At 42.2% G+C, this 14,379-nt stretch overlaps 1 protein-coding gene across 4 annotated transcripts in view; it reads right to left on the reverse strand.

Moving 5' to 3' along the window:
* The window catches only part of LOC147728937 (dual oxidase 1-like), a 992,769-nt gene that overhangs the window by 565,958 nt on the left and 412,432 nt on the right, over window positions 1–14,379 (reverse strand). For all 4 annotated transcript variants that reach the window (XM_086959175.1, XM_086959177.1, XM_086959176.1 and 1 more), the window contains one exon: window positions 12,351–12,538. In XM_086959175.1, coding sequence (XP_086815301.1) covers window positions 12,351–12,538 — 188 coding nt within the window. The remainder of the gene's footprint in view (window positions 1–12,350; window positions 12,539–14,379) is intronic.

Raw genomic sequence — 14,379 nt, forward strand, 5'->3', positions numbered from 1 at the left:
CAGACATCTGAAGTGTAGAATGCAGCACACATGGAAAGAGGAAAAAACAAGAAGAATTAAAGTTATTTCTCTTCTTTACACCAGCCTCGTGCAGGTTAATCATTTTGGCACAACCCATGTTTAGAAGTCTTTGTAAAGATGGGTTTGCATCAAATTGCATTAACTGATGCACGGGAATGCCCATGCTTCATTTATATAAAGCTTATTTAATCGAAGTAAGCAAGGTGATGATTTGGACTGCGTTGTGTTATTTATTATTAGTATTCTTTTTTTTTTACAAAGCGACTTTGCATGGCTTTGTAAACCCTAAAATAGAGTTTAATAGACGCTTTTAATTATATCCGATAAATTAAGTACCCCCAGTATATTTATTATTCAGCTGCGGTAAATAGCAACTTCAATCTGCCAAAAATATGAAGCAACCAGATGCAAGATCCTAGTAAAGCTAGAACCCAATCCAGAAAATATGGTCAACACAGTACACTTTTCTTATGTTAGTTTCCTGTAGGGCTGACCTGCTGAAATTTAATGGAGGATGAGGTATTAGCGCACCTGGTTGTTACCAGGTGTGGTAATGCCACTGTTAGATTGGTTTTCGTGGGTTTATAGTTTGTGCATTAATAATAATGATTAATATGTCCTTGTATTGTATTCTACATACATAGATTGAAACAAATTGTATGTGATACATAGAAGTGTGTTTATTAATGTGTTATAGTGTGCTACATTTCATGTTAGAAGTCATCTTGGACAAGATGAATGCCATCCCTCTCACTCACTCCTGCTTCCCCCCAGTGCATTTCACCGTAGGCTCTGCAGAGCACAGTCAAGTTGATGTGTAATCGTTTATGTACACTCTTGTGATTACATTGATTTTGATTAACTTTCTCCTGTTCCCTATGAATTGAAACATTATCATCTTCTCTACTGTTGCCTTCTGCATAGTAGTCCATTCATTTGCTGAAAGTTCCATTGTATAAATGTTTCACATTTGTTAAAAGATCTCTAGATGGTAAAAGCATAGAGGGTGCTTAATACGTTTTTTGAAATGGGAGGATGCCTATGTGTTAAGGTTATATGTATTTTGTGGACTTTTTTAAGGTGTGAGGTTTTCGTCGAATAGTAAAAGAAAATGAGGATATAGAGAAAACAAAAAGGAAAAGGAGAAGAATCAGGATACTGACGAGGATGATTCTTCTATTAATGAACTATGAACTCCAGACCTCCTCCTTATACTGACAGTGCACCAAGAGCTGTTGCTGGTTCCAGCATGGTACCTGATACAGTTACAGCTGGACATAGCAGTGGTCCACTAAGAACAGCCACAGATGCAGTTGCTGGTGCAATAGAGAGTGCCTCACCTTGAACTGCAATGACTGCGGCACTGAGTACTAGAGTAGATGCACCTGCTGTTTCTGAAACTCAAAGTGATTCACTTATTACTACAATAGTAATAGACTAAACTTCCAAGTAAAGAACTATAAATGTAGGACTTTGAAAAATTTAACTTGGGTTAATGTTGCAAGAAACAATTGATTTGAAAAGGTTACATACATACAATGTGGATGAAATTAGGTATTTGATCAAAACAGCAGCTAGATGTGTAAACAAAGCACAAGATAAACTAGAAGAGTTAGTTGAGTTTGAAGGCAATATCAGTAGGATGAAGCATGTGATGAAAAATTATAAAATGGATCTAACACATGAAATAAAATAATTGGGATTGATGACATTAAGAGCTCACATTAGGATTTAATTGAAAAGAGCAGGGAATTAACAGCCAGATTCATGAAGGTAAAATCGGCTCGCAAAGGGCCAGATTCTGCAAATCTAGCCCTTTGCGAGCGCTTTTATTGCATTTGGGATTCATCATCCCAAATGCAATATTCGCAAAATCTGAAATCGCTAAATTGCGAGGAATTGCATTTAAGGAATCTCTATTTGAGATTCCTTAAATGCAATTCATGAACCATTTTAGAATTGCGAATTCGCAATTTTTGGCCGCTACTTACCGCGAAGTCTGACTTCGTGGTAAATAGTGAAAACTTAGAAAAATGCACTTTAGTGCATTTTTCTAAGTTGGATGTTACACACACACATGTCCTTTGGACATGTGTGTGCGCAACATCAGTGTAAATCACCATTTCAGGGATGCTACAGGGTGTCCTTTGGACACCCTGGCACTCTTGAAAGTGCTTCCTTATTTGCGATTCGCTAATTGCTAATCGCAAATAAGGATTGACTCCCCATTCATTCCTATGGGCCAAAGGCCCTAGGAATTCCTTTGGCCCATAGGAATGAATGGGGAGTCAATCCTTATTTGCGATTCGCAATTAGCGAATCACAAATAAGGAAGATGTAGAAATCGCTATAAATTTTGCGATTTCTACATGCATCCAGTTTTGCGAGTCTTTAATAGCGATTCCTTAATAATCGCTATTAAGAACTCGCAAAAGAGGAGCATGATGAATCTGGGGGCAAGTGACTTGAGGATATAACAGGAGATATGGAATAGAGGGACAACAGGTAAAAAGAAGGTGAAGGAATTAGAGAGCAATGCGAAGACTTCAGTTAGTAAATCGGAAGTGGCATATTGGACGATTTGGGGTTTAAATTGAGAGAGGAGCGTGGTGTCAATCTTGTATGTCCCGTGTACAAAAGCTGATCTATATGGTAAAATACCGTCACTCCGCATTTTTTACTCCGCATTCGTTTACTCCTCATTCCATGATAACGCAGGTACCTTTACTCCGCATTTTTTTACAACGCATGCCTTTATATATTATATGCTTTTATCACGCATGCTTTTACAACGAAAATCGTTGTAAAAGCATGATTGATAAAAGTATATGTTTTAAGGTAAGTTGTAAGGTAAGTATATGGTTTTTGTTTGGGGTTTTGGAGTACATGTTTTTGGGGTTCAGGGGTATTTTAAGGGTGGGTTTGGGATATGGGGTGCAGGGGTATTTAAGGGTTAAGGGGTACAGGGGTATTTTTAGGGTTCAGGGGTAGGTTTGCATTTTGGTGTACAGGGGTATTTTTAGGGTTCAGGGGTTGTTTTGGGTTTTGGGGTACAGGGGTATTTTTAGGGTTCAGGGCTGGGTTTGGGTTTTGGGGTACAGGGGTATTTTTAGGGTTCAGGGGTTGTTTTGGGTTTTGGGGTACAGGGGTATTTTTAGGGTTCAGGGGTTGTTTTGGGTTTTGGGGTACAGGGGTATTTTTAGGGTTCAGGGGTTGTTTTGGGTTTTGGGGTACAGGGGTATTTTTAGGGTTCAGGGGTAGGTTTGGGTTTTGGGGTACAGGGGTATTTTTAGGGATCAGGGGTAGGTTTGGGTTTTGGGGTACAGGGGTATTTTTAGGGTTCAGGGTTATGTTTGGGTTTTGGGGTACAGGGATATTTTTAGGGTCCAGGGCTGGGTTTGGGTTTTGGGGTACAGGGGTATTTTTAGGGTTCAGGGGTTGTTTTGGGTTTTGGGGTACAGAGGTATTTTTAGGGTTCAGGGGTTGTTTTGGGTTTTGGGGTACAGGGGTATTTTTAGGGTTCAGGGGTTGTTTTGGGTTTTGGGGTACAGGGGTATTTTTAGGTTTCAGGGGTTGTTTTGAGTTTTGGGGTACAGGGGTATTTTTAGGGTTCAAGGGTAGGTTTGGGTTTTTGGGTACAGGGGTATTTTTAGGGATCAGGGGTAGGTTTGGGTTTTGGGGTACAGGGGTATTTTTAGGGTTCAGGGGTATCTTTGGGTTTTGGGGTACAGGGTTTTTTAGGGTTCAGGGGTATGTTTGGGTTTTGGGGTACAGGGGTATTTTTAGGGTTCAAAGGGTTGTTTTGGGTTTTGGGGTACAGGGGTATTTTTAGGGTTCAGGGGTTATTTTGGGTTTTGGGGTACAGGGGTATTTTTAGGGTTCAGGGGTTGTTTTGAGTTTTGGGGTACAGGGGTATTTTTAGGGTTCAGGGGTAAGTTTGGGTTTTGGGGTACAGGGGTATTTCTAGGGATCAGGGGTAGGTCTGGGTTTTGGGGTACAGGGGTATTTTTAGGGTTCAGGGGTATGTTTGGGTTTTGGGGTACAGGGTTTTTTTAGGGTTCAGGGGTATGTTTGGGTTTTGGGGTACAGGGGTATTTTTAGGGTTCAGGGGTTGTATTGGGTTTTGGGGTACAGGGGTATTTTTAGGGTTCAGGGGTAGGTTTGGGTTTTGGGGTACAGGGGTATCTTTAGGGTCAGGATGGGTTAGTGTTTAAGGGTGCTGGGGTATTTAAAGGGACGAGGGTGGGATTCGTTTTTAGGGTGTATAGGGTAATTATTAATTTAAAAAAATTAAATATATCTATATTTATATATATATATATTTATATATATATATATATATATATATATGTGTGTAATATTAATATAGTTCTGAATATAATGTAATTTTAAAGAAATAATGTTTCATTTTAATTAAAAATATATATATATGTGTATATATATATATATATTTTTTTAAATAATGTACTTTAACAAAGTATATGACTTCACCACACATGCATTTGCGTTGTAATTGCATGCGTAGTAATGTCATATGTGTTGTAAAAATTTGCGGAATTATGGCTTGAGTAATGCTTTTTGCGGACTAAAAAATGCGGAGTGATGGTATGCGGGATTTTTGTTTGCGGAATGGAAAGATATATTCGATCTGTATATCTTTATAACACACTCTCTGAAACTGTGAGAGGAGTCAGAGGTGGTACAAGGTTCCTAGGCTAAAGGCAATTTCATAGATGCTGTGGACAGATTTAAATTTGCTATTCGAGATGGTGATCCATAGTGAATTATGTATTTAGTCTAAAACTGTGGTTGCATGGATAACCATCTTGAGTTGTCCCTTATAATGCTCCTTCTGAGATAGTGGCTAACAAACACAGATAGGTGACTCAATATTTGAAAAAGAAAATGTATGGAAAGGTTATTAATTTGGCTACAATTTTGAAAATGTCACAGAAACAAAAGGAGTCAGGGCATGTTTATTATGAGAGACTCATATTTTAAAGGCCCTTCATTCGATTGGCCCTAAATACATGGGGAATCGTTTGGCCTTTTATGCGCCAAGGAGGACTTTACGGTCGGCCTTGTTGGCCAAAGCTGTTGTTCCTTCTATCAGACTCTCCCGGATCGGAGGCTGCTCCTTCCGCTACTTGGCTTCACGTTGCTGAAATGAGCTTCCTGTTTCCTTAAGGAAAGCCAATAATCTCCTTTGAAGTTGATGGTTGCTCAAACAACACAATTTGAAAGTGCTCCAAATCAGTTGTTGGGTTCAGAAATGTGATATATTCAAATTGGAAATGCTGGAGCGAATGGAATAACACAGATAAAAGGTGTGTCTCAGGGTGGTCTCTTCCCCCCAACTTTTTGCAAACCTCCTCTATTTTGTATGACCTTTGTTTTTGCTGGCCTTAGGACTCTCCACACCTTACCACTGCTAACAAGTGCTAAAGTGCATTTGCTCACTCCTTAAACCATGTTAACATTGGTTTATCCCCAAATAGCATATTTAATTTAGTTAGAAATTCCTGGTAAAGTGGTACTACATGAACCCGGGGCCTGTAAATTAAATTGTACAAGTGGGCCTGCAGCACACATTGTGCCATTCACTTAAGCAGCCCTGTGAACATGCCTCAGGCCAGTCATTGCAGCCTGTGTGTGCAGTTTTAAATTGCCATGTCGACCTGGCATAATAAAGCTTTTGCCAAGCCCAAGTTTCTCTTTTTAATACACATAAGCCACCCCTAAGGTGTCCTGGAACAGACCAGAGGATAGGGTGCAGTATATTTAAAAAGTTGGATTTGTACTTTTAAGTTTGATATGTCCTTGTAGTGAAAAACTCTTACACTTGTTTTTCACTACTTTAAGGCCTTCCTCTTTCATAGGACGATATTGGAGTTACCGTATTACATTTAATTAACTGTAACTTCCAAATGGGAAAAGGTAACCAAGTGATGTTTGGTGTCTGTGAAGTCGGATTTTAAATTACAACTTTGAAAATGCTACTTTTGGAAAGATGGAATTTCCCTTATTTAGCCATTTAGTGGCTGCATCCTGTCTCCGGGTCACATGACAGGATGTAGCTGACAGTTGGGCTTTGTTTATCCCTCCTAGATAACCACACACAATAGAGAATGGTAGGTGTACCTGGATGGGCCATCACTTTGCAGGATGGAAGGGAGGAGATGGGAACAGCCCTACTAACACTTGAATAAGCAGTTTCCTGTCTCTACACAATGGGCTGTATACCCCCTGTAGTTACTCTGGAGCCATAGCACAGGAGGCAGGAAACCTGAACACTTCAAAGAGAAGCCTCTAGAAGCTTCTCCCACGTGAAAGGAGGCACTAGGTATAACTATTGGACCTCAGACATCAACTCCTCAGTACACTTCTGGACCTACGGATTTTCTACCAAGAAGTTGTGCTGCTGAAAGGACTACAATTCTGCTGGACTGCTTCTCTGAAGGATTGTTGCCCTACTGTGCTGACCTGCTGCCCTCCTGCCTGGGTAAGAAGGACGGGACCTGTATTTGTGAACCAAGACACTAGAGTCCTCCAGAGTGACTCCAGGAGCTCGGTGGCTGGGGTCTTGACTAGGGTTTCAGGGGCAGAAGGCTTTAATAACCTTGATCCCAGCACCTGAATTCTGCCATCTGTAAGTCTTGCCCTACCAAGTTCTGCCACCTCAGTCCTGGTAACTTACAGGTGAGCCAGAAGGTGCTCTGACTGTCCATTTGTGGACCCAGCAAAACTGATGCACCTCCTTTGTTGCATGGCATAATCCCAAGAAAAATCGGCGCATCACATCTGCTGCAAGGATTCTCCTAGTGTAAGGTGTCTGCATCATCTTCACAGACTGCATGGGAACAACCACCCGTGGAAAGCTTTCACAATGCAGGCCCTTACATCGCACATGTCTTGTGACAGTAGTCTTGACGATGACACAGGTTCTTGCATTGCAGGCTCACAGCTCCTCAGCTTTCTCAACCTTTAACCCTGTGGAGGCAGAGGAAGTAGCAAAACTGTTGCTAGCCACCAAATCTGGCTCACCTCACGATCCTTGCCCCACTTCTATTGCTAAACTGGCGGTTGTTCCTATCGCGAACCAACTGGCAGGGATTTTCAACTTAATGTTTGAGAAAGGCAACTTCCCTATGATTTGGAAACGGGCCTCAATCAGCCCGCTCCTCAAAAAACCCTCCCTTGATATTACGGACCCCAACAGCTATAGACCAATATCCAGGTTGCCACTGCCTGCGAAATTGGTTGAGAAAATTATGAACTCCCAACTCTGTTCTTTCTTGCGCAATTCAAAAGGTCTAGACTCAGCACAACATGGTTTTAGAGAGGGGCACAGCACTGAGACAGCTCTGATTAAATCCACAGAGGAGATCCGGAAGGTGCTTGACGAAGGGGGCCAGGCAGTGCTGATTCTTTTAGACCTGTCAGCAGCCTTCGATACCGTCCACCATGCATTGTTACTAGATCGGCTGGAGGGCTGCGGGGTTCGAGGCCAAGCACTCAAGCTCCTGGAGGCCTTTTTAACTGAGCGGGTACAAGTGGTGGCCATGGGGGAGCATGAATCAAGACCTTTCGAGCTCCCGGGGGGGGTCCCGCAGGGGTCCTCCCTAAGCCCCACTTTATTCAACATTTACGTAGCTGCTCTTGCCCCAGTAATCAGATCCTTCGGGTTCGAGTTAACATCTTACGCCGATGACACCCAGATTGTGGTCTCGGTGCTCCCGGGGACTGAGAGGGAGGTGGCAGGCAGGTTTCAGGATTGTATGTCTGCAGTCAGCGCCTGGATGGCAAAAAGCTGTTTAAAATTGAACTCATCAAAGACTGAGGTGATCATTTTTGGCCCATGTACTAATCTTTGGAGCCCTAACTGGTGGCCCACTGATATGGGGTCTCCTCCTATCCCTGTTACAAAGGTGAAGAATTTGGGGGTCGTTATTGATAACCTCCTCACCTTCAAACCCCAAGTTAATGCGCTGAGTTCCTCAGTACACTACATTCTGAGAATTATCAGAAAGGTTCTACCTTACCTTCCTGAGGGCTGTAGAAAGACGGTGGTGACAGCCCTCGTTCTATCACGCATTGACTATTGTAATAGCCTTTTTCTTGAGGCACAACGGGGAGTGCTCAACAAGCTTCAAGTTTTACAAAATGCGGCTGCCCGCTTGATTGGGGGTTTGCCCAAGTTTTCCTCAGTCTCCAAGGAGTTGGATAAACTGCACTGGCTTCCGGTACGGAAGAGAATTAGGTTCAAGGCCCTCTGTATTGTCTTTAAGGCACTGCATGGCCTTGGCCCAGTGTTCCTTCAAGACCTTTTTCAGTGGTATAGACCAGGTAGACAACTGAGGTCGGCCAGTCTGGGGCTGGTTAAAACCACCCGAATCAAGAAGGCACGCTGGGGTGGAAGGAGTTTTGTCAGGGGAGCTGCGATGGCGTGGAACTCCCTCCCTCTCTCCCTCAAACTCAATACAAATCTCCTGGCATTCAGGAAGGATCTAAAGACATGGCTTTTCTCCCAATAAGGACCTAGATTCTCGCTTCTCTGGAACTATCACTTCAGCGCCAGGACGCCGACTGGTATCAGTGCGCTCTATAAGTGTAAAAAATAAATAAATAAAATAAATAAATAAACTGATGTATCACTTAATTGTTGCCGAACTTCACATCGCAAGTCCTCATCGACAAGATCCTCAATGATGGTGCATCCTCAGCGCTGGACCTCGCAATGCCCCACACCCAGGATTTAAGGTACTCTTGTTCAGCTCACCTAACTGGATCCCTGCAGACGGCCCACACTCCAACATGGTTTGCCTGAACTTGCGACTTTATACCGACCAGATATCCACAGTTTTCCTGCACATCTAACCTGGGCTTCTATTGAAATTCTATAACGCATATTAGTAAGCCCATTATTGCAGTTTTAGCTACAGTTTCCTGCCGCTAAAACGACGATCATTTTAACGAGGTTCTTGCTAATATGCCCCCTTGTGCTTTTTGGTGCTATTTTCACTGAAATATTTAAAATTGCATATCTCTGGTGCTACTGATTGGAGGTTTGTTGTTTTGGTCTTATTTTATTTATTAGAGATTACTCTAATTTTCTAAATCTGTTGTGGGATACTCTTTTAGTATATTTTCGCTGAATATTGTTTGAAGTGTTGCTTAAATACTTTATATATTGCTCCACAATTAAGCCTGACATTTCAAGATGTACGGTTTTGCTCCCACACAACTTGGGAATTTTGATCCCGTGCAAACCGGGTTTTATGTAGGGGCAGGTAAAGTCACACCAACTCAGAAACAGCAACTTAGTATTCGTTAGCCATTTCATTCCTCTGTATCTGATGTTCATTTCATGTTACACAATATCTGATTAACATTTCATGCCCATGATATTTCACAGGGCAGACGCTGATGTGTACAGTATTCCTAGAAACGCAGTGCAATCGTGGAAAACCATTCAAAATGGTTGAAGAGCATTATTTTACAATTCATTAGATGAATACATTTCATGGAACAGTAACTCTGATGAAGAGAAATGTACTGATTCTGATGGTCGCATAGCTAATTCATATTATGCCACTAAAATATATGTATTATATCAGAAGGCATTGAGTATTCAACTCAAATGAGAGTCAAAGTACATTGTAAATCATAAGATTTATTCCTTACAAAAATCTTGTGAGAAGGAGGTAGGTGGCCTGAGCTGGATGCATTTGATTCAGAAAAACAAATATAAACGGGCTAAAAAATAGCATTTTGGGAAGTTATTCAATTATGTTTTGCAGAATAGTTATGATCCCTATCTTGTGGTATAATTCTTATGATGTTTAAACTATTCACCAATAAGGAAAAAATCCACACAGTTTAGAAAAAAAGGTTGCGTCTGTGCAAAACCTGGATATTGGTAGATTTACACCCCCAGATTAAAATATAAATTGACTGCAGGGACGGAAGTGCCTGCACTGTATGGCCAGGTGTGTCTTCCTTCTATTTTTGATTATTCTTAAGCTACCTTGTTATTGTTTCAGTTAACTAGAGAACCTGGACATCTGCAATTCTGTGGAGGGTATCGCCTGTTTTTGTGCTCTATCAGTACTACCAAGGCACGCAAAATATAATGTACAAAGGTTCAGTGGAACGGATGGTTGGTGGCTGATGACTGGCTAGAACAGATGGAAATAGCTTTCAGCAGTGCCCTTAGGGGAGAGTCTTCAGGCCACTACAGTAAGTGAATTTCCTCATAGCGATTGTGGTTGTATCTTAATGCTAAAGTGCCCTCATGTTTTGACAATGGTACCTACTGGGATACAATGATGATAGTAGCAAGTGATAGAGGGTGCCCTCCATATCTTCTTTCCGTGTAACAGTAGCTCTGCAATGTGTTGGGGAGGGTAGGAAGAGTCCCAGTTTGCATTTGTACGTGGGTGATAGTATGACATATGTAAGTGAATACCTTCTATGCACATTGTGCCAAAGTTACGAGTAAGACGTGCAGTCAAGTAGTTAATCCTCAGCGACCATTCCACCATGAACAATTAGGACTGACCTTTCAATCAATGTTACGATTGTTTCGAATTGATAAAAGACTTTTTAACTAGCCTAAGTGTTGTAACCTGTCGTTGTTGCTATGCCTCCTCTCCACAGTACCAGTTCCATGATTTACAGCCAGTGTGTGTGTGTTAGTGTGTGTGCGCGTAGGTGCATGTGTGTGCATGCATGTGTGTGCATGTGTCTGTGTGTTTGTGTGTGTGTGATGTAATGGAATGTCGATGAGTGCCTGGTTGGTATGAATGTCAGTTGAAGAGAGTGGGCTGAGCAACAGGGATGCTTCTCCTGGTGAGGTGTTTACTCTTTACCTGTAACCAAGATATTACTTCTACCATAAATCTACATCTTTAACCTACAAGATTTGGCTACCTGACTGATATCCACACAGGAGCTTCCATTTCTAGATTATAACACTAAGCTCCAAAGAAAGAACAGACTTGCCTACGTTGAATAGCCATTATTGCAGGAGAGCCATGCACGTCTAATGGGACCAGGCAAACGGTACTTGTAAGGGTTGCCATTTTTTCAGTAGGGCTTTGTCAGTGTTCAGAGTGATTGCATCAAGAGAAAGAGGACTCTTGGGAACACGTTGAGAAGAGAATGATGACCATTCTAGTAACGTTTAAGGGGAGACTGTTCCAGCGCGCTAATATTCCTTTCATATTTACCATTATTTTCCTGAGATTTAACTCAAGTAAATCGTATAAGTTAGTGGCAACATAACACCCTATATTGTCAGGATCTGGTGTGGAAAGAGTTTGATAGATAGCTCGAAAAGGAGCAGAGTATGTCCGGCTGGTCAATATTTATATCCTGAATGCTGGACAAAATCAAGCGTTGATTGTCAGACTACTGGAAATGGCTGAATGGTACCGGAATTATAAATTAAGAAGCCATCATTTTAAAAAGCAATTTTGTAATGCCAGCCACTGCAGTGGTGCAAAACGTTTCTTGCCACCCCCGGCTTGACAAAATGGCAAATATATGTGTTTAAAACACATATTTTTTCCATTTCGTCACCCCCCTCAGTAATGACACCCGGGGTGGACCGCACCCCCGTTCCTACGCCACGGAGCCACTGGACGAAAGTGAGTACCATTCTGCTGCATTCATGGTGCAAAAGGCTTGATGTATAAACTGAAGTGCTCAAGGCAAAGCGAAGACCCCATATAGTATCTCTTTCAATGGGCAATGTAGCTATAAGCAGCCAATTAATCAATATTCTAGCTACATGGAGTTGTCAGCATACAGGATCCTTAGGGTTTGCTTCTCATTATCCCATTCACTTGACCTCTGTTTTCAATTACATTCCTGTTTACTGAGAGCATGTATATACCATCTGAATGCACATTTCCCCCGCCACACATGGAAGCCCACAGCATTATTTTGAAGAGGTGGTATGAAATAAAAAAACAGTTACAATCCCTCTAATTTCTATAAAAACAACAATTCACTATGCCAATAGATCTAGTTTCGATATACTAGTGCATGGTTACATTAAGTATGCATATATTGGTTTCCACAGGTTAACATTTCATTTGCCAATGGTTGTTTAACATTACAATATGAAGAACTGCCCAGGAGCCTAGTGTAAGCCCAACTACATGACTTCATGTGGAAAGTAACAGCAGTCTAATGGCCCATCAACGAACTGATCCCAGCTGTGCTGGTGGATTATGTATTGAACTGCACACTTGTAAGCTTTCACAGCTCGGGTCAAACCAGACATCCACAATTGCTCAGCCAGGCCTGATTCAGACATTTACCTGGTGTCGTGGATTGTTTGGGCTTTGACCAGTCTGCTTGCACCATTTGCTCCGCTGGAAAGGAAGAACCGCTTTCCCAGTGCCTTTGGGGTCAAAGGCTGGGTCTCCTTTTGGGATCTGAATATTTAGGAATTCTGCAGGGCAGCCGGAATGACCTCCACCCAGTATCTCAGATATAACATGGTAACCTATAGCAAGGGCAAGAGATAAATAAGAGAACATGTATAACTGTTGACATCGCCCCAGACATGAAAGGGGAAAATATTTCAGAACTTATCATCAAAAATATTTTGCTAAAAAAAAGACCTCCACTCCCTACTTATTCCATTTACTAAGTATCAATAAAAAGCAAACACCGCCTAAAATTGACCAGACGAGAAAATCAAATAGGTAATTAAGTGCAGACAAATGTGGGAGAATAGCTCCCATACTAAGTGCTGTCACCTGGGGCAATAGCTACTTACCCATGTTTTGGTTGTTATTTTATATCAAAAGTCATTTAGATGCAGCTGTGGCTGGCCCATTAGGGCTGAGGGGCCATGCCTCCTCACCTTCTGCTCCTCAAGAACAGTGTCTGTCAGGCTGAGCAGAGGTCAGCCTGATAGACACTCTTCCTTTTCAGGTAGGGCAGCTAGGAGCTATACAAGTGCTACATGCACAAGCTCCTGGCTGCCTGAGCTGAATTTTACGCAGCTGAGGATGTCGCAACTCCTGTGGGTGTGACCTCCTCAGCTCAGCAAAGCTCCATGAGGCCCTTCCCCTCGGTGGCGAGATGTAGCATCACTCATTGCTTTGGACCTGGGTGCTTCAGTTTTAAGCCCTGAATCGCCCACTGTCAATCAGTGACACTTCGTCACAGAGTGGGGTGGGTCAGCAATCTCACCGACCACATCACTCTTCCCTCATTGGCTGACCATAGGTCAGCCAATGAGGGAAGGCAGCAGTCCCAATCCTCCTGGTACCTCCGAGGCCGAGATGCAAGTTAGTATGATTTCTTTTTTTAATTAATGTTTGGTGTGTATGTACATTTGAATTTTAGGTAATGAGTGCTGTGAAGGGATGTGTGTGTGCGCGTGTGTGAATGCATGGATGGGAGTGAGTGTGTATGTGTGTGTGTAAGTGTCACATCCTCCCCCTTCCCTCCTAAAATGACCAGCCACCACTGTTTAGATGATAGAAAAACTTGAGGGGTCTGTTCTCAGTTTTCAAGGGTTACTTCATGAGTACGTGCCAGATGTACTGAAAAAGGGGAACTAACCTTAACAACACGGTCAAAAAACACCACAATACATTTACATCGCTGCTTTTATAACGCAAGTCGTTACCACAACTTGCACTGGAGGGCGCTCTAGACTAAGGAATAGTGGGGCATATTACCAACAACTAGCGATAATTTTTGTCTCTAACTTGTTTAGAGACAAAAATTATCGCCGCACATCGGCGATTTTTATCGCAGATAAACCTTGCTATTAGCAAGGTTTATCGCAAATGCGATAAAAAACGGCCGCAATGCATGAATATCGCTGAAAAGTCAGCGATATTCATGCATTATCGAGCAAATGCTCTTAGCCATGTTATCCACCTACCATTGGATTACATGGCTAAGAACTGCTCAGGGCAGGTGTTAGCTTTTGGAGATATTCGCGCTTAGCGCGAATATCTCCAAAGGTTGGTAATAGGAGATAGCGATGTTAGGGACTGTTTCCAGTCGCTAACATCTTGGCACGCCCACTTTGCATGTCATTAGTGATAAATATCACTGACATGCAAAGCGGGGCCCAAGATGGTCGCTATCTCCTTTTAGCTGTCACTAACTGGTGTTAGCGACAGCTTGGTAATAGGGAGATCATTTTATCTCCGCTTTCTTGGCTTTTAAAGCCAAAAAAGCGGAGATAAACCCCCTTGATAATATGCCCCAGTGTTATTTACTATTCCAATACCTTCCCTACTTACGAAGGCTGGAGTTGGAATAGTAAATCATACTATTCCTAAGTCCAGCGTCCTACAGCGCAAGTCGTTGTAACGACTT

Source organism: Lissotriton vulgaris, chromosome 2_2, assembly GCF_964263255.1.
Source record: "Lissotriton vulgaris chromosome 2_2, aLisVul1.2, whole genome shotgun sequence".
In the NCBI taxonomy this organism is placed as follows: Eukaryota; Metazoa; Chordata; class Amphibia; order Caudata; family Salamandridae; genus Lissotriton; species Lissotriton vulgaris.